The sequence below is a fragment of the Ornithodoros turicata genome, chromosome 7 (genome assembly GCF_037126465.1).
Source record: "Ornithodoros turicata isolate Travis chromosome 7, ASM3712646v1, whole genome shotgun sequence".
NCBI classification, from domain to species: domain Eukaryota; kingdom Metazoa; phylum Arthropoda; class Arachnida; order Ixodida; family Argasidae; genus Ornithodoros; species Ornithodoros turicata.
In genome coordinates, this window is record NC_088207.1 from 8,962,828 (window position 1) to 8,983,933 (window position 21,106).

At 45.1% G+C, this 21,106-nt stretch overlaps 1 protein-coding gene across 1 annotated transcript in view; it reads right to left on the minus strand.

Annotated features, from left to right (window-relative positions):
* The window catches only part of LOC135400192 (A disintegrin and metalloproteinase with thrombospondin motifs like), a 62,859-nt gene that overhangs the window by 13,475 nt on the left and 28,278 nt on the right, over positions 1-21,106 (minus strand). The window contains exons 5-14 of the mRNA XM_064631934.1: positions 15,588-15,623; positions 14,075-14,146; positions 13,884-13,943; positions 13,735-13,779; positions 10,287-10,438; positions 5,379-5,453; positions 5,185-5,318; positions 4,995-5,032; positions 3,457-3,565; positions 437-604 (exon numbers count right to left, since the gene is read on the minus strand). Coding sequence (XP_064488004.1) covers positions 437-604; positions 3,457-3,565; positions 4,995-5,032; positions 5,185-5,318; positions 5,379-5,453; positions 10,287-10,438; positions 13,735-13,779; positions 13,884-13,943; positions 14,075-14,146; positions 15,588-15,623 — 889 coding nt within the window. The remainder of the gene's footprint in view (positions 1-436; positions 605-3,456; positions 3,566-4,994; positions 5,033-5,184; positions 5,319-5,378; positions 5,454-10,286; positions 10,439-13,734; positions 13,780-13,883; positions 13,944-14,074; positions 14,147-15,587; positions 15,624-21,106) is intronic.

Here is a 21,106-nt window from a genome sequence, read left to right on the forward strand (position 1 = left end):
CAACGTGGCTCAGTGTCGCTACTCTGTTCCCTATCTAGTGCCTCTAGTTCCGCCGACGATAGCGGCACCAGAGGGAACCGGTCGGGACTGTGGGGGCGTTCCCTAATGGATTAAAAAGCGGGGCGAAAAGGGAAGCGGGGCAGTTGGTTTTGTTGGATGCAAGGCGAAGGTCTGGTTCTGTCAAAGGTACAATAAGCCATGTTGTTTGTTTGAACATCTGTTGTGCAGCTTGTTCCTTCGCGTGTGGAACGGACGGGCTGACGCCCCGAGGTTGTGGGAACTGAGGTTTCCACACGTTATATATTAATAACACAAACTATCGCCAAGAATGTAGGAAAAACATTTCGTCGTGAAGCAGAAAGAAACAAAACAGCGCAAAGTTGCGAAACAGAGTCAGAATTTTAAACATATTTAAAATTGACCCCGGAACACTAACCTGTAGGTGTTCTGGATTTGTTTCACTGAGCAATCAGAAAACCGATAGTGGGCAAGCTTGAAGCTGTATTCACCCATGATGTTGCCGGCATCGTACCTACACTTGGAGGCACCAGGGTGATTTTTCACGTCACGATCCGGGCCGTCACCATCGTGCACCACACCAAGTCTTCGCCCCGGAAAGACGCAAAACCCAAATAAGATGACAGGCGTATGTAACATAGGCACTTTTTTTTTAAAGTCACAAGTGTCTCGTGCTTCTTTACCCTCTTGTTGTCAAGCATTATTCTCAATCGAAAGAGGAGTATCCCATGACGCGTTGTCGAAACTAGCTGCCGATAAAAGTGCGATCACGGTCTCTCAATACCCTCTGGTGAGGAAACTCCGGCGGGATACAATGGATAGAATATTTAGTGTACGGAGGTGTCGTGAGGGGCGGTAATATATTGATCGGGGGCGCCGTCCTCCGCTAGCAGACGACGTAGCCACATGGCTGCATGTGTTTCCAGTCGGCAACTGGAAAGTCAATCCGAGAGCACCGACAGTTTATTTGCCTCTTCGTTCATTCGCAATGGACGAGTTCAGAAAATCCCAGCCCCTTCGCGCACCCGTTGCATCCTGGGCGCTTGCTGAGCGGCGGAACGAAGAATAATCCTTCACATTTCGCTTTCGCTGACCTTGAAACGTCGTGGACAATGGACCAGTAAGGGAGAAATCTAAATAGTCTGGAGGCCATCCGTTTCATTCGTATTAGAAACTCCCACAGTTCACAGCGACGCTAAGCACCCTGGAATTTTCCGAACTCGTCTATTGCGTACCGGTGTGATTATGACATGCTGCGTAACTGGTTATGACGTAAGAAAACGGACCTGCAAGGATAAGGCGTCACTTTTTTTTCGTTTTTCATCGGACCTCATTGAAAGAAAACGGTGGAAACGGGCAGTCCCATGTGTGGAGATCGAAAGCTTAAAGGTCGACTCCCGGAACACGAGGCTGTGCGCTCTCCATTTCGACGTCACGTACATAATTTGCAGTTACATATACAGAGGCAATCAGTCAGCTGTGCTGTCATTATGCAAAATAGTATTATACCCTGACTCATCTAAGATCACCCGCAGAGTGTGTGTGTATGGGGGGGGGGGTATATGTTTACTGCAAAGGAAAAACCACATAGTGTGGTGTTCCGGTACTAATCTTCGGGTATAACAAACTAGAAAATCTCAGGGGGGAAAAGAGCACAAGCCCACAGAGATTATACATTTCTGGGCATTCCTTGCTGCTTTTTGAAATGCAACATGTTTAAAAAGGTATATCAAGGAAAATAAAAAGGAATGAGGCACAATGTAAGCCTGCATTTTTGCACGACTGTGATCTGAATCAACGAAATCCATATGCGCCCAATTCAACAAACGCAAAATATAAGAATGAAAGGTGACAGCATGTGTATCTTTCAGACTGTTCCTTTACTGCACCATGTAATCCAATGACACATTGTGATATAGAACAATTATTAATTGCCAATGGAGGAAACGATATAAAAAAAGCATGCATTGAGAGAACTGAAAGGACAATTGTCCAAGTCATCGTGCTGCCAGTTGCAATGTCATAACGTGTACAGCGTGTCCTTGCATTCCGTTCGTTTAACATATACATAGAAGCTTTGGTACTTTTTCAACATTTCGTACCTCTCAACAGTGAATTTTCTTCGACAAATATGTTTTTTGGTAAAATATCAGAAATGGCAATGAAAAAATGGCTAGGAAGCAAGCGAGCTGGTGAAGATGATGCACAGACTTCGTGTTGTGTCTGTCCCTTCGTGTTCCCTAGTCTCGGGGTTTTTACATTATGCATCAGAAATGGGATTGTTTGTACTGGGCGATCGATAGTTTGGGCACTTGAGTACTTGATGGGAAAGTAGTAGTTGAAAAAGTACTTTAAGTACAGTACAAAGTACACGATTTGAAATGTACTTATAGCAAAGGCACTGAGAAATGTACTTAAGGCACTACTTGAGCACTTGGTACTCCAAGTACTTCCTGTCACTGGCTCAGAGAAACGTCTGTCGCACGTTCGACCTTGAGTTGCTGCAGATTAAGCCTCAGGGTTTTTCTTTCGGGAGTATAGAAGGGCATAAATAAATAAAAATTAATAAAATAAGAAGAAATTAATTGAAATTGAATAAATTAAAATCTAGCACTTAGATCGTGTATAGCAACTGGTATGCGGCTGCTCATCGCTACACAGTTACCTCACGCGGTTGTACAAAGTTATCGCGCGTCTCCTGTTCAACAGACTCGAGGCGTCGTCAAATTGTGCATGTGTAATGCACTATGATACACCGTACATGGCCAAATACTGCCAGGCACCTTTACAAGAACGAACGCGCCAAGGCAGCGGTATGTAAACACTGCTGGGGAGCGCCCCTCAATCTACCAAAGCGCTACCGCGTGACCTCGGCGCGCCCTAAAGAGCTCTTTGTTTGAGACTCCTGACCAGGGAGTGTATTGAGAGACCGTGGTATGATTCTTTTGAAAACCGCTATGCAGACAAGTTATTCATAAGCGAATCTCGTGATTTCTCTCACTCTTCACATCATGGCAGCAGTTATCACTTCATAGCAATTGACCTTTTTCACACTCGCGTCGTATCCCAGCAGCTGTCCAGCGAAACACAATCGGTGCACGCCAGAGCACAGCCGGCGCCATATTGGCGCCATCTATGGAATATGTAAGGAACCTTCTTCGGCGCCGTCAGAGACGCAGAGCATGCGCAGAAGCGTTGTGAAAAAGGCCCGGCCATTGTGTCTCACGCGGCCAAAGACAGCAGAGCTCTTTCACATGAGAGATAGTCAAGTTAAAAGAGGAAAATAGAAGACAACAGTTATTATCTCCTGTAGTATTCAAAGCTGCTTCGGTAGTCCCTCCTCCTCAGAACAGCCACATGGGCTCCAGAGATCTTGCTGTACCCTCCCAGTCGCCATATTCGGAAGTACAAAGTACAAAATCTTCATAAAGTCATTACCCGTGAGCCAGTTCGTGAGCGAAGATATAGGTAGCGTCGTAGGTATCCGGTTCATCCTCAAAGCTTCCCGTTTTATACTGCCCGCACACTGTAGCGAACATCGTGAACCCTGAAAGTAAACATGACTCGCTTCAAGTTGTAACCCGTGACTCCAAGCCATTTGAAGTCTCTATGGAGTTGCAAGGAACTTCTGCGCAGGAACCACATAAATCGTAGGGTACAGTCTAGGAGGAAAGCTGGGTCAAATGAGGAACAGCAAACGATTAGAAAAAAGGCTGCGCCCTCTTCTGTCGTACAAATAGGTCACCATGATAACAGCACAGAAACTACAGACGGTACTGCAGCAATGCTAGTATTGCCCTCACAAGTTAACGATGTAACATAATGAAACAGGGAAGCGTGGCATTCCTGTTATGAGAGAACTGATGTTCTGAGGCTGGAACAACATAGAAAGGACAAGTACACACAAAGCCTCAAATCGCCCGAGAATTAACTATGAAAGGTGGAAGTCATTGAAAAGGTTATCCAGCTGTAGGATTCGAACCCACACCTTCTGGACTACCGGTCCAGGGCTCTACCAATTAAGCTAGGCTAACACACCTCCCCTGCGCGTCATCTCTCTCATATGCAGGGCGTGTTCCGTAAACTTTTGCCAGCACTGTAAACCAGTATGTGAGAAGCTGTGGCCTGAGGAGTTTTTCGAAAGAACCGTTTACAGCAACGGCAACAAAAAGATATATCAAGATAAATAAGGGATGTTCGAGAAATTTAATAATCATTATACTAGCTGTTGACTCAACGCCGCGATTTTTCCTTGTCGAACGTGATATTGTTCCAAATTAGAAAAGGATGTAACATTCGGACTGAAAGCTTGCCACTAGCAGAGCCGATCGTATGGGGAAGGGGGCGAGAGGAGGAGCCGCCCTGCGCGCGTTCGCCAGAGGGGAGCAGGGCGGCAGATTTCGGGGCTTAGGTGGGACAATAAAACGAGAATCAACATAACTACAGCGAGATCAGAACTATATAGGAGCTTTTTCTGCCTTTTTATTAACAAATAATGTAATGCTGGGGGGAGGGGGATCTTCGCGCCATCGTGCCCCATGCGGAGGTTCGCCTAGGGAGTATATTGAAAAAATGCAAGCTGAGTGGTACGCAGGGTTAAGAATATAAATGCATGAAAGGAAAGAGGGGAAAAATAAGTGAAGAGGACCCCGTGCCACACGAGGTATATCAGGGATCAAATCACAAAAAATTAAAATAATAGATAGGATAGTAAAAGGGGGAGTGAGTGGGGAAGGAATGGGAGAGGGGCTAGCGAAACCACAAGGATCAAGCACAACAGGACCGGCGGGGAAAGAAGACCCCATCAAGCCCGTCCATTGATCTGCAAAGATAGCCACCGTGTTGATTCAGGTCTGACAAACCCCCATAAGCGGGACAAGCCCCGCGGAAGCGGCCAGGCTCCTGCAGTGGCTGTAGTTTCTGTTCCATGTGGATTCGCCCTCTGTCTGTGTTCTTGGTGCGAGGATAAAACTTACCAGATGTGGAGTCACCTTCGTAGCTGCCAATGTCCAAGCTGAAAGATAGTGGCTTATATACTTCAGCAGATGTATATAAGTATATGTCTGTGATGCATAAGTCTCGGAAAACTGGTGTGGGATGCACATGAACGATACACAGCCAATGCGCAGTATGATGACCTTTGTATATCTCATATGAACGTCTTACCAGGTGATCAGCATTATAAAGTCTGCTCTCCCGTACTCCTCCTTTTTCCTCATGTACGTATCGAGTTCCATTACCGTCTTCATTGGCTCTATGACTTTTGGATTGTCTGAATTCCTCGCCAGGTAAGGCTCTTTCTAATAAGGGGGGCTACAGTGAGTTAAAGGGTTCATTTATAAGAAGGTGCGTGGACATACCCCTTTTTGTATGGTGACTCCCACGATGAGGACCTTTACACGTGGTTTCTTCATTAAACTGTATCTCAGGTTTACCTGCGAGGATAAATTGTACTCTTTATGCGAAATTCCTTCCGGACAGCTAATTATGTTACACGATGGGCGTGCGTCAAATGTTTGTTCCTAAATTTACTTATCAACTTTGTTCCTAGCGATGAGGGTTAGTGTATCTAAAGGAACACCTTGTGTGCCCGAGAGAGCAGCGCTCCAGTTCGGCTTTCCTTCCTAAGATTGGATTAAGCATGCAGAGTGCATAGCGACGTAACAGCTCCAGGATCTACGGAGCCAGGACCAGGGGTAGAAACCTGAACTGAACCGTAACCGAAAACCGCAAAAAAACGTTATTTTCTGCCGAACCGAACCCGAACCAAACCGCAAACATTTTTTCTCTCCCCTTGAACGAACCAGAACTGAACCGAAAAAATCTGATGCGGTAACCGGCTCGCAAGACGGTAAAAACGCCTATACCTTCCCACTCGACTGCTGTGCACCAGCTCCCTGCATCGCTCGGAATCTTGCCGAAATCATAGACCGGGCATATTGATAAAGCAAGAAGTGGTGAGTCCATGCACTTCCTACAGCCTCACCTCCAATAGGTTCACGACATCCCTGTACATTTCTGTGACTCAAAAAAAAAAAGAGAGAGAGAGAAAGATGCGCTACACTACAGCTACACTTTGCATTGTTGCCTCGGCTGCTTGCATTCATTCAGCGTCGCAGTGCGAAGGCGACGTAGTTCGCAGACTGACATCCACAAGCAACGCAGACCCCTTGCGATACGGGAAAGAGGGTGGCGTGTGGTCCAGACCCAGACCATGGAGAAAGGAAACACAGGGACGGCGCCTTCTTTTCAACGGGGAGCAACGTGTCGGCCTGCGCATGGGACTCTGGGATACGCTTATCTTCCACGTAGCGGCTTTCTTCTCCTTTTTTTCTTATTCTCTTAAGACATGGGCGATAGCGTTTTGCAACAGAGTTCAATGGCATGCTAGCTGTACGCCATTTCCGAGCACTTTTCGGTACAGTAAAAGATTATCTGCTGTGAACTGCGTAGTTCTCTGTACCGATCAGGTGAAGAGACGAGGGAGTAAGAGGAAGGAATAAGGAACAAGCCATCGCAGGAAACTGATATTAGTTCTCACATGTGACTGACTGATTAGCAGAGCCCGCGTAAACCGGTTCGAACCGTTATTTTGGTTGCGCTGTACCCGAACCCGAACCGAACCGATAACCTTGAACCGGAACTTGAAACGAACCCCAAAAAATAACGCTTTCGAGCCCTGGCCAGGACTTACTACAAATAGTAGCCCTCGTCTTCTACAGAGGTGGGCAAATCTTGCGTTACGCGTTACGCCATCAACACAAGAAGAGCTCTCCAACGTTACGTCCTTCACTTGTCGCGCGCCCATTCCTGCTCCCTTTCGTTCTGCTTGTTTCGCTTCATGCGAATTCGTGCAAATTGGCGTTTCAAAACGTTTTGCCTCTTTCAGCAAATGTTTTGGGTCTCTTCCTTCGATGGAATGTTCTACTCGTGACCTTGTTCTTCCAACTGAACTGCTTCGCGATTTCCAGAAGCTGAATTTTGACCCTGTTGTGGCAATAACATTGCTCCACTCAATGTCCACTCAACTCCCTTTCTGGAGCATTGTAGGACGTTCCAAATAGCGCGTGAACAACAACCAGTATAGTTGTTCCTATTGTGATCGAAGGTGTTCCTGATAAAAGTTCCGAAAACGCGATAAGCCAGGCGTACCATTTCCTTGAGTTTCATCTATGTTTCTTTTATCTCTCGATTTTGCTCAAAAATACCAGCATTCTCACATGTTCAGGGTCTAGCCTACTGTGTTTTTTATCAGCTACATGACACGTCATGTGCTGAAGAATCCTTGTTGCATTGCTGTCGATGGGGTGCGATTAGGAACATCTTAGGCCAATCAGGCTTTCGGCGGCCCCAGAGGCACTATTTTAAAAAGAAACAAACAAATGTGGTCGGAGGATTCAAAATATTAAATTCGCCGTTTTGGTCACTGGGCTTCCGATACCCGAATCTCGAATCCCTACCTACTATTCTCGATTTCGGTTGGCGTACCAAAAATCAATCTCTGTCATCATTATATACTGGTCGTAATGTTTCGAAGGTTCATTATAAATCTTTCGGACAGGCGTCAAAGTAGGATAGATAAAAAAACTGGCTTTTCTTTAACTGAAATTTTAGCCTGCCCCTATCACCATCCCCGTCTGCTTTTCGTAGTACTTCCTTCTTTTAATCGGTCCACTACTGCTGGCTACAAACTGGGATACTTAGCGCATACTCTACATGACGAACACCAATTTCCACCAATGTAGTGCTGGTATTGTGACACTATGATGTACGCGTTATAAGAGACCTCTACCCAAGAGACATCACCGTGACAGAATTAGACATAATAAAACCGAAATAACGCGGATGGAGAACGCCGCTCTTTCACTAAGCCGTATTCTTTCATGAAGGTCACAGGTCGCTTCATTGTATTAGTGGTGCATACAAATGAGGTCACTTTTCACTCGCTTCGGTGTCTCCATAAGCACACCCTTCGCGTTCTCTGTCCACTGCGGAAAGCAAAGGCTCTACCAAGTGCTTGCATCGTCTCGAAAGTCAATAGAGAGTATTTTACAGTCCTCGCTCCGCTCAGCCGGAAAGCGAGAACGCAACTGCGCACGCGCGCGACATTTAGCCGTTAGCGGGTGCGGAGCGGGGCTTCCGCTCCGCTGCCGCGCTGTTTGAGCGGAACAAGACGCGAGACGCTAGGTGTCAAGATGGCTTCCGCCAGTGGTGACCATTGCACTCGTCGTCTTTTGCTGCTGCTTTGTGCGATGCGTCTCAGCAGCGGCTCTGGAAGCGTTTTCGGATCGACCAGGATCTTCTCCTGCTTTAGGTAGTTCATAAGTGGACCCGGGACAGACAGCATCAAGAGCAAATTTATTGTATACGAGAAGCTTGCACCAAAGTCGACTCATTCTCGGCTATTTGAAAGCCCACAGGCCTTTTTTTTAATTTTCAGGTTTAATACGAAAGCGACAGTGATGGAGTTATTTTCAAATGAAAACTAGTAATAAACAATACCGCCTCGCTTTCACTAGAAAAACTTAGCTAATCACTCGGAGTTGTTTACTACTTCCAGCATACAGAAACAGGCAGTGCCGTTAGCGGTGCGAAATGGAAAACGGGATGATCGCCCTGGGCTGAAACCAATTTTCTTATCCCCGCTCCGCTGGCGATCAACGGACTACCGTAGGCGGAGCGGAACGTCCATAACGGTCAGCTAAGACTCTCTAACGTGGTAACCGTGTGCTCAATGTAGTTTATTATTACGGTGTAGCTCGCATTTGCTTTGTAGAGAAATACCACGTGTAGTCCGAGGGAAACGCGTACTCCTGATGCCCGTGAACATTGGAAGAACCCGGTAGCCATGTTTAGAATAGACTTAGAAGGGAAGGGAAAAGACAGAGCAACCGGTAGACTGCAGCAGAACAAGGCCGTGCAACTAATATGTAAGAAATTACACAAAATTACGAGAATACCAAACGTTTCATTTGTTGTGGCCTCCTCGTCACTTATTGATGTTTTACTATAGTAGTTCCAGTCTACCAAGTTGGTACCCAAGCAGCACAATGTACTGAAAGTCGGGTGCAATGGGGGTGGCCGGTATACGACTTATCAATGTTCTTTAGTTTCGCGGATCTGTTCAAGGCCTTCCATATACCCGTCCACCCCCACTGCACTCGACTTTCAGTACATTGTGCTGCTTGGGTACCAACTTGGTAGACTGGAACTACTATAGTAAAAAAACAATAAGTGACGAGAAGGCCACAACAAATGGAACGTTTGATATTGTCGTAATTTTGTGTAATTTCTTACATATTAGCTCCACGGTCTTGTTCTGCTGCAGTCTACCGGTTGCTCTGTCTTTTCCGTTCCCTTCCAAGTCCCTTCGCTAAGTACTGTTGTACCATCTGAGTTTGTTTGTTTGTAAACTGGGGGAGGTCTAAAGGTTCGCCGACTTTCACATCTGCATCCCCCTTGGAGTGATCCTTTGAAAATTCAGCGCTAGCACATACTGAAACAGATCCCAGCGAAACAGATTGTTGTATGAGTCAAAATATCGGTGAAAACGAGATTTGATTGAGGTCGCCCTTATTGATAACAGTCGTGATTGTTGCGGCAGCATTAAATACTTTGCTCGGGCACACCAAGAAATACAGAGGTTATCGTAGTTCATGCGAAGTCTGCCCCGGTTACCGGGGCTGGGCAAAGGCTGAGTGCTCTTGTTCTGAGTTATGTTTGCTTGTTTTCATTAACTCTTCAGGTTGAAAGTGCTGGTGTGCCCGATTGCCTTGCCTTCTATCTCATGGCAGCACAATGTACTCAAAGTCGAGTGCAATGGGGGTGGACGGGTATGCGGAAGGCCTTGAAAAGACCCGGGAAACTAAAGAACATTGATAAGACGCATACCGTCCACCCCTATTGCACTCGACTTTCTGTACATTGTGCTGCCTGAGATATGTGTTAGCACTCTATTGTCATTCGTTCGGTATCACAAGACAGTCTCAGCTCTCCTTTGATTTTATCTCAGCTCGGAGGGTCAGTGCGTTCAGCTGTAGCACTTTTGCGGTACTAGCAATCTCGGTTAATGAAGATGATCCCGTTTTGCTTATCGAGGTTCGTGCTTCTTCTTCTTCTTTTTTTTTTTTTTTTCACGTGAAAGCATCACCTGTATGAATTGACACAGGTTCCAAGTTGTATTAATATCAGTGGTACTAGTCCGAGCATTATTAGATCGACTTACAAATTCAGCAAGAGCGATGACAACCATATTCGTGCATACTTACAGCATTGGTCAACGTGGCGAGGTAACTTATAATCTTGTTTTGTTTGTAATCGAACTTCTTCGCGTGAGTCTTTTCAACAACTATGTGTGTCTCAACGTACATTACTTCATCGGCTCGTTCCTCCACGACAGAAGCAGACGACCTCTGAACACCTGGAATGGAAACAAACATGCGGATTCGGACGCCACCCGCAGAAACCGGATTACAATATATGAATAGAGCCGGTGTCGTTCCTTCAAACTCTTAGTGACACTCTAGTACCCTTGTTACACGGTCATCCTTAACCGTGGTTAGACAAACCGCAGTTACTCGTAACGGCCGTTCGCCACAGTTACACGGCCGACCTAACTGCAGTTACGCCGCTAACGCCGGTCAGAGCAAACGGAGCTACGCAACCCCGGTTTAGGCTGCCAAACCGAGAAAATGGCGGCGAGCATGTCGACGGAACCGTGCGGATATTTGGCCATGTAGTTTAAAAAGAAGGTCGATACAGGAAAAGTATGTTAGGAATATATTATTCAATCATTTTATATGTAGCTGCAATTTTAATTTTATTTCTAAGTGATCAGTTAAGTAAATATTAATCCGCGGGATTGAAACCACGTGACCACACTAAACTGTGATGATACACGCCGTGTAACAGCAGCGAACGGTGGTTTAGGATAACCGCGTTTAGGTAGGGTAACGGCGGTTATTGAGAACCACGGTTAAGAATGACCGTGTAACAAGGGTAGATCAGCGTAGTGCCAGACTGCCAGCTACATGGAGATGGCAAAGTTTCGCCCCGGACGGCATGTAGTTTTTGAGATAAACAAGAAAATCAAACAACATGTCCACACCCGGTTTGGAGGCATAAACATTAACTGCCGCACCTTAGCAGACATCACCATGGTGTGACCTAGGTGTCCGAAGCCTGTTTTTGACATACGATAAGCTATAGTCAGAGATGTCTGTGTGGAACAGGATTAGTGTGATTTGTGTTTGGCGTTTAAAGCAACCCGTTCTGTGGTGGGAACGTGCTTTCTTTGATGTATTTTTTTCTGGATTTGGTTCCTGAATTGGTCGATTTCACGTCAGATAAGGCATGGAGGTACCATCGACAACCTGGTATTTCATTTTTTTTTTCTTACATTTAGAAGTTTATAGTATGTGATGACAAACAGTCGCAAAACGAACAATTTCTACCAAATAATCTTTGCGGAAACAATCGTTTTTGCACGTGCATGTCTCCTGAGTTTTAGAATATATTCTTGCTAATCCTTTTATGCTGTATACCCCGGCCACCAGGTGAAGCGTAGCGCAAACTTTGGCGCTGAGGTTCAATGCTCTGTTATATAAAAAATGGCGAACATGCTCCTGCGCGCAATCTTGCTCCAACTTCATCGCGCTATTTCTCTGGCTGGCTGTGGATGTCGCTTCTCGTTATATTTCTCCCCAATTTACTCGGGTTTTAATTAGGTTTAGTTTTAAACAAGCAGGAAATTGGGCGTGGCGGAAATTTTCGGTGGTTTTGAGAAAGGCTATCTGTAGTCACATGAGCCATGTCTAAATAATTCTCAGTATTATTCGTAGTGTTTTGATAACTATTAGCGCGTTATCATTAGCACCTATTAGCGCAAGTGTCGTGCGGTCTTTATGTTTTCCCCCGTAGATTCTCATCAGTTGACCGACCCTTATTCCCCTTTCTCTTCTTTGTCTTCTGCTTTTTGTCTTTATCCTAACGTAGCGCGGGAGTTCTCAGTAGCTAGTCCTGCCCTGCGGCCGGAATGGCTCATGAGTATTCGCGTTTTGCGCGACCTGTAGGTGGCGCATCTTAACTCCAACATGGCGGACGTATCCAGGTTGTCACTTAGTTTCGATTTAGAGAGTTCTGAACTGCAATGTTGATTCTCGATGCGTTGAAGGCGAACGAGTATTAAACGCTGCTCATATACTTCTGGCAGGCGTAACCGAGTTGTCCAAAGAGAAGGCTACAGTTGTCGCGTATTATTTGCGAAGTTCCGGCGTGTTTGACCAACCACACTTCGTGAAGGTGAATTTCACGTTTACCGGTTGCGAGGCTCCAAATAGTAAGCAGCGAGTGTCCTGTGGTGCAGGAATGTCAGAGACATGCAAGCACAGGATATCTGTGCTGATGCTATCTTACAGATAAGATCTTCTAAGTGCGTAGCGCGTGTACGAATGTAGTTTAGAATGTACAGGGTAATGTTGCCACATCCGTGTGTCACTGGTGCGCATGTTTTTGGGAAACCTTAACGAAACGTCGCATTCTTTCTGCATTCTTTCCCAAGTGATATGGCGCGCTAATTCAAATGCACAGTTACAAAACAGACTTGGTATACGTTTTCGCACTTTATTGCACATAATGGCTACTCAAGTTTGTAAAATATTGTTCTGTTTTGCCTAGACTATGTTTTGCTTCCCTTCCTGACGTAAATTGCACAGAAGTGTGCTTCAGAAAAAAACAAGAAGAAGAGAAACAGAACGTTCATCAGATATGTAGGCAGTACCGCTCCAAGAGCTCTGCCATACGCACATAAGCATTGCTGATGTAACAGGTTTGCTGGTTTTGCGTCGCTCAATCCATCTCCTCCGAGGCTGCGTCAAAGTAGGCGGTATTCCATGTGTGGAAAGAAGAAAATGTGGAAAGACAAACTGGCTGTCCCATCGGCGCGCATAGTCGCATTGTGGTTTTGTTGTTTGTCGCAAGTCGTTTGGTTTTGTTTGCTGGTCGTTGTCTGCACTGTTTCCTTCATCCATGATTTCAACAGCAAAATACAGGTGCAGCTGAGCGACCCATGCCAAAAACAGCAAGTTCTCCGCAAGTGAACGCGGGGTCGGCCGTGTGTACCAGGATTGGCTAGTCCCGAGTTTCACCGCTATGCGGCGTCGATTTGGCGAAAAACGCGAATAAGGGAATGCGTGCTGTTTCCTCAGTAGTGTGCTGAGAAGTCTCATATTCCATATAAACTTGCAGACACCGCTGGCGCTAATGCAAAGAAAAATCGCTGAGGTCGACTGGCTCAACACTGTCAACCATCGAATTATCGCGTATGTTGTGCTATCTTATTGTGCACCAGCAACCCTGAGCATTGCGGATTATCTGATGTAATAGTGGAAGTACCCATGCTTGTAACCTTGAGAACATTGTCTTACCCTGAGCAATATCGTTCGGGGAACTCATTACATCTTTTTAATGTAGTACTTACAATATTTTTTACAGTACTATTACCGTTGCGGTGGTATAAGTATGGGTCCAGACGGACTAGTAAATCATATTTTTCATAAATCACCAGTATCATCACCATATACGCAGAAATCAGTAAGTCATGCACCTAACTACACTTGTGATTGTGTGTGTGTGTGTGAAAGCAATTAACTTTAACTTACTTTTCTTTTATCTCTCTTTTTGCTCATTCATAATAGTATATAGCGTGAAAGTGCTTACCAAGAGCAGAATCCACAGTCACGCCTTCGGATGGTGGCGGTTCAGCTGAAAGCACGCAGCCAAATAATCAGTATTGTAGAGTGTTGCATAAATTATCAGAAAAGAAAATGACAACAGCAGTACTGTTTGCAGTACAGTGGTATACATACTGTAATCCTCCGTGATGCCATTTTCTTCAGGCTGATCATCAGTTGTCGGTGGAGCATGGACTGTCGAGTTAAGAAGCATGACGATATAAGACATTTTCAGTAAGCGGCGGATATTGTATCGGATGCTTTTGCACACTATCCGTATTGCGGTTATACGTCACACTAAAAATGATACGTGAAGGGCTATTTACCGTAGTCGACTGCGCTCCCATTAGACTGCTGATGGTCGTTAGCTTCAGGTCTGTCAGTGCCGGTGTGGTTCCCTAATGTATTTAAAAGAGCTCTCCAGCAAAATCTGTTTTGCACTTGAAAACAAGGTACAACAACAACAACAACTTTATTTTAAGATGATGAATGGGTAGTTTCATCGCATGACGTGATACTCTACTCCATTACTGGTGGTGATGTGGGGAATGAAATAATGCGCCTCTTCACAATAAGGATCCAAGTCAGATTGTGTCCAGAAAGCTCAAAAGAGCTTTGAGAACAGAGCGTTGGTGCTGTATTCGGTTAGCCTGGTGTTTATGACTTACCCGCCTGACCCACGTACATACAGGGTGTTTCACCTACGGTGATAAAATATTCTAACTGGTGACGTACCAGCCGTATGATTGTGGGACTTTCGGCAATTACCTTCTGGGAACTTTTACCGCCATTTAGGAAAGCTTTTGACAATTTTTCGTTGGGAGAAATTATATTTCTTTCTTTTTTTCAATAGGAGATATGCCAATGAAGCGTCCTCTCTTGCCCGTTAGCGAAAACGCACTCGCGCCATTTTCGTTGGGGCAATGCTTGGAAAGCATGGTTACGCTATTCCGTGTAAGCGGTTTGCGTTGCACGAAGTTGCGTTGCGTTCTACAAGGTGGCGCTTTTACCCTTCACTTACTGTACGTGACGAATGTGTCACCGTCACTGGCGCCACTCCCAGAACTGTGAATCTCGTTTCCCTTTCTTCTCGGGATGCACTCATCAATGTGGTTGTACATATTGACTGTGCATATCAATGCCCAGTACGCGTATAAGCGTCTACGCATACCTACATAGCTTATGGATATCTAAAATTTGTAGCTGTGTACACAAGTCTATATTTAATGTACAGAAATGTGTAGCTATTGTATAGTCATTACATAGCATATTGCATTGGAGTAGTGGCAGTCCCAGGAGGGCAACCGGACAATCGATAATGTTAATAAACTGTCTTATAACAAAACTTCCTAAATGGTGGCCATAATCACATGTGCCTGATTGGAGAACGAGTTGAGCTAATTAGGGTGTTCTCGATGACCTCGGTTTAAGGAACTTCCTTCGCTCTGGAGGAAGGGAAGGCATTTCTTGGGGTGCGCAGTTGCATGTCGCTTAATAACATGACATATAAAAATGTGTGCTCATTAGAGATATTGTGAACTTTCTAAAAAAAAATATCGCCTGATGTACTGCATACCTGTCATCAAGATTAAAAAGGATAGCCGACAGCCACGAAAGAATCCATGTTCGGTGAAAAAAGAAAAAAAAAGAAACAAACGTTGTCACAAAAAGAGAGCCTTCTCCGACTTCTATTAATATGAACAAGTATCTGGTCACAAAGAGGGGATCGCATGAAAATACAATATAAAACAAAAGTCAAGTACAACCAGTCTCTTTTTTCGAGGGCTGCCTGCCAACGCTCAGCGATTTGCTTGTGTTTATACTTTGTGAAATACGCACCTTGGTTGCTGTCTCCACTTCTTTCTGACATACGCGCTGGAAAGAAGAACGCCACAAGGTTACATACTGAACTTGAACTGCTTCTTCAACTTTTCGACGTGGCATGGATTGAATTAGAAAGCAAATATGGCGTGACAAATTCTGGTCAACTAATTGTATTCTCAAATTAGTCGTGGACTGCGCACCTTCCTGTCAGGAGACCTACGACTCCTACATCAGTTGCCTCGCTTATCAAACCTGTAACACGTGTTGGAAAAAAAAAAGAAGAAACACGAAGACATGTCTCCTAATAGCTCACACGTAATCTATTTTCACTCGTTTTACGCAGTAAAGAACGTGATTGATTGATTGATTATTTAAAAGAAAACCAGGGAGAAATGAACCAGAAAAAACCAGGGAGTAAAGAACGTTGTTAGCGTCGATTGTGTCGATTCTTAGGTATTGCAGGTGCGCACCCTTTACCTTTCATTTGAGGCACGATATCAATTTCTATTCATTTGTTATTGTGAAGTTACAAAAGGGACTGCATCCCCGACGTGGCAGAGACACAGTGCAGGTACAAATTTGCAACAGAAATCAATACAACAACAAAATACACTAAAATCAAACATGCAGCATTTTTTAGGAAGTTTAGAGCAAGTACTCAACATCTGCAGGGACATTCAGAAATGACGGAGTAATGACGATCTAAATATGTGCCAGTTACATATTTTCAAGTTCGCCGGCCAAACGCCGTTCTGGACCGCGGAACAAGTACCAAAGGAGCTGATTGTAATGGGTAGGGTAAGGCGCCCTATAATCTACCGGACCAACGTCTACAAAGAACGTAGCTGGAAGACGCTGATAGTCTTTAAACATTTTTAGAAATACCTTCATATCATACATACTTGCTACTCTCTTAAAAATGTGAGTCCTACCACGTCGTTCTAAAGTGTCGTGGCTTCCGTATAAGCAGTCAACTAGGACTTTCCAGTCGCAATTGTTCCAAGCGATACTAGAATAACAAAAATATCACACAGACACACACACACACACACGAAGCACCATCAGCACCGCGCAAACCGTGTCTAGAAGACGCGATCGAGGCGAACTGCACCTTCACCTTGGCTTATCATGGCGTGTATTTCGTGGCGTCTAAATTTTGTTGTTTCGTGCTTGTGTCTCCTGTGTGTCACCTGACTATCGTACACCAATCATGTGGTACACTGCTCATTCAAAGAATCGCTGCGTTCGTGAACAATACGTCGCGTCCTCTCCACGGTGCCTTGTCTTCTGCTTTCCTGCCGTGTCACGGCATCTTCTGTTCCTCGTAAGGCATTTCAGTTGAACGACGATAGCTGATGTAAAATGGTGGAGTGAAATCGTCATTTCAATGTCTTTTTACCTCCCTCCAGCGTAGACTCTGCAATGTGGCTTTCACCCCACAATTCAAGTGCATGATCAGTCGCTGTGACACAAGCCTGTGTTCCACCTGTCGTGTCGGGGCGAACATAACACCCAGCACATTCCATTCCCAGCTTTCGTGGACAACAGAGCCGTATATTAAAAGGGAGTCTGGCCATTGGGAGGAGTCACAAAAAGAGGCTCGACCTGTCAATCACAGTTTCGCTCCTCTGATTGGTTTGCTTTTTACCAAGGGGGTCGCCATGACACCATACTGCCACCCAAAATGGCGACGAAAACAAACACAGTGAAGCAGGGATTTCGTGACAGAAAATTTTCACAGATTAACCTGATTTTACGCTGCAAATGTACATCCTAATATAAGTTTCTCGGAAATCAGTTTCATCTTATGCTCATCCACTGATATCTAACTGAAAATAATACGTTTTGTCGACGTGTTAGGCCTAGTGAACACGGCGATCACAACGAAACCATAACAAAAACGGCGCTGTGCTGTACAATCTTATATTTATTTGCTGGATTTCATGGATATAAACACTCTTGCCTTTTATATTCAAACTATTCATGTAGATTTGTTGAAAAAACATACCGACGACAGAATCTGTCCCAGCAGGTAGTTCTGCCGGCAGTGGTACAACGACGGATGCAGACGACGGTTCCCGATGTGCCTTACGCTCCCTAGGTAGCGCACATAAAATTTGCACCAAAAATCCACTAGTTTTGCAGATTGCGTGGGGTATCCATTTCAATCCCATCCAATCCACTTGCCACCCAAAATGGCGCTGCCCATGTTGGATACGGGGACAAATAGTGAGGATAGGTTGATTGATAGCGCCCCATATTTCAGAACTCTATTGCAGGGTGTCGAACCGAACCCGAACCGAAAACCGTACCCGAACCGTTAATTTTGCCGGAACCGTACCCGAACCCGAACCGAAATTTTCATGACACTGTTGAACCCGAACCGGAGCAGAACCGTAAAAATAATAGCGGTAACCGGTTCGCAACAAAACGGTTCGGACATAAATCGGACATAAAAGAAGTCAGCATAAGAGATCCTCTCAATCCCAGAACGAAGACGCATTGGTATCATCATCACGCGTCCACATCATGAATTTCGGAAATTTTCACCTAGCAGACAAACGAGGACATATAGTAAGTATACTCTCAGCGTCTTTTTAACACGCTGAGGCGCAGTTGTCCTTGTGAGCGCCGTGTCTTGCGCCCCACGCACGCGCGGCGGCGTCTACTCTTCGGAGACGAGGCGCCAAGCGGACGCATGAAACAGGAATGGAGTAGGCCGGTTATGTAGCTCTATAGGACAAATCTATGATTAAGTAAGCTCCCAACATTTCCCTTTACACGTGAACAGTAAAAGTTAAACAAGTTAGAAACATGAGAAGTGGAGAAGTAGCGTACGCAGAACAGTTCCTGTTTGATTAGTCGTGGTTTGAAAAGTAAATGCAGTTCTGCTTATTGGTAGTGCAGTTGTGTCGTTGCCTTTGCCTTTCTCTTGCCTTTGCCTTTGTGTTGTGGACTAACTAGTACACTGCTGTGAGCTCGGACAGAGTAAGGCTGGCAGGTTTATTTTCGACATGCTTCAGTACGGTTTCAGATCGATTCACGCTGCGAATGCGGTCTGCCGGCAAGTACCGTCGTCTATGTAACGCTGTCCATCTTATTAAGCTTCCTTTAAGTGTATCTTGCTGGCACCGTGCGTGTGAAAAAAGGGATTTTAGGAACAGAAAGTAGCAGGTCTACGACGCTTCATCCATTTCTCCTTTCTCTCGCTAAAGTGAGTACCTGACCGCTAAAAACGTCAACGCAGACAACAGCGGTACGCTATTAGCCACGCATTTCCTGATAAAAGCAGTTTTATGGAACATATAAAATAGAAGCGTTGAACCGGTTCGTGAACCGGTTCGATTTTTGGCATGGCCGAACCGGAACTGAACCGGAACGAAATCAAAGCAACGCGAACCCGTACCCGAACCGAACCCGTATTGTTTGCGGTTAGACACCCTGCTCTATTGGTCGTAAAGCTGAGAAAGTGGTGGAGCTTCAGGTATAGGCATGACCCATTAATGGCCAGACTCCCTTTTAATATACGGCTCTGGTGGACAACAACGCCTTGCGCCCTCTCGCGGCCATTGAGTGAAACTTGCCGCAAAGACAATAGAAAAGTGCTGTAGCAGCTGTTCTATCCAATGTATCGTAATATTCCCGAGGATACACGTTCTGACACCTATTCTAAGCTTATACAAACAAAAAATATCGTTATACATGAAATACCTTTTGTTCCTCAGACATCCCGCTTTTCGGACCGTGAATACATGGGAGGTATGGGTATTTTCACGCAGGAGACCATTTCATCGCTTAATATCTCTGGTAATGTAGGATGCACCGTAATATTCCCGTGGATATGCGTTGTAGGGTACCACTAGATTCAACATTTGGAAGAAGTGCCAGAGTCACTCAATCGTCTGCGGTTCCCTTGTGCGGCAAACATGGCCCAGATGCCAAATTTCGGAAACAGTCAAAGTGGCTTCTCTGCGTTCCAGCGGTGTGCAGCAGGGAAGTTACCTTTACGCGTCCGTTGAACTTTTCGCTGCATATTTAGATTTAGTAACTGTTTTTGACTTCAGTTCTTGAGTTAGATAGACTTTTGAGAGCATGATTGGCCCATTATGCGCCCGCGGGTGGAACATGAATTTTGAAGTGTAATCTCTTGTCATATTAATTACTAAGATGTCGCTGTTCGATGAATTCGTTTGTGTTAACGTATTTGAGAAAATTTCAGCAGTAGACTTTTTGTTTATCGACAATTGCCATTCGGTTTTAAAAACATCTGACAACATAACGTGCGTCTTCACGTAATTATACTGCAAACACTGATGATAACTTCCCAAAGCATTCCCAGAAGTGCAGGGCACAGCTTCTTAAAGCTGGCTTGACCGGCGTACTCGCTGCCCGCTATTGAAGCCATGCATTCCATCTGGTTTCGTTAGAATATCTGTTGACACTGAGCCTTAGAAAGAAATGCCAACACAAGGGTGTTGCTGTGAGAGGTCCTTCGATGGCGGAGAAGTGGAGTGGAAGCGCAAGAACGTCACAGTTTTGTTCCTGGAGGACTTATTTTCGCCGTGTTGGCTTCGTGGCAGAATGCATTGGTGTGCTATTTTTCTCGTACTTGGCCAAAACAATGGGTTCTGCAGAAAATGCCCATGTCAGACATAAAAGGCGAAGTTGTCTCTTACGCTTTGCAACTTTGTGAGCAACTGTGGGCCGCTGCAATGTTGTTCCCACGACAAAAGAAGTGTTGAGAAGCTCAGTGTGGCCTGCGAAGCGTCTGTAGCGTCTGTATCACCTCAAGGTGAAAGCAACGGGCGGTGTTGGCCCACTGGTGGGGATGTTGGTTATAGCTTTCGAGGTCTGTGGTTCGATCCGCGGGTTGCTTAGTTTTTTTTTTTAATATTGTTTTATTTATTTATTTACTTTCTGTTTTTTTTGTTTTTTTTTGTAGTGTGACCTATGATAGTAACGGCAGGGCGAGAGCGTCAGAGTTTTGGCTTAATAATGCCGTACTGGCTCTGTCATACTGCATGCTGTTCGGTCTGATTTAGTTGCGGTAATGCTCTGCGATCGCCTGTGCACTTAATGTGTGAATAGCAAATGAATTTCCATTGCACTCCGACTTAGTTCACCGTTACACGAATCCCCGTTCTGCACAGTGCCGAGCGTGTTTGTTGCAATGTAGATGATTATCAATCCTTTAACATGAATTCCGAACTTGTGGCTTAGGCGTCCTTTGTTCCCTGTGAAGGCGCAACTCATCAAAGTTTCATTCGAGATCGATGTGACGACGGGACCAATTATGCGGGTCAACTTTGACGTGCTCTAATGGTAAAGAGAATTAAGATGAACAAACTACCACGCGTGTTTCTTGCAGTGTAAATACGTGTCAATCATTTAGCATAAATTTCGGACATGTGGCTTAAACTTCCTTTATTTCCTAACTCACCAAAACTTTCGTTCTCAGCATTGTGCAAGGCCGTGATCTCCTTACGGGTTAACTCGTTCTAGGTACCAAAATATATGAATATATTTAAAATACC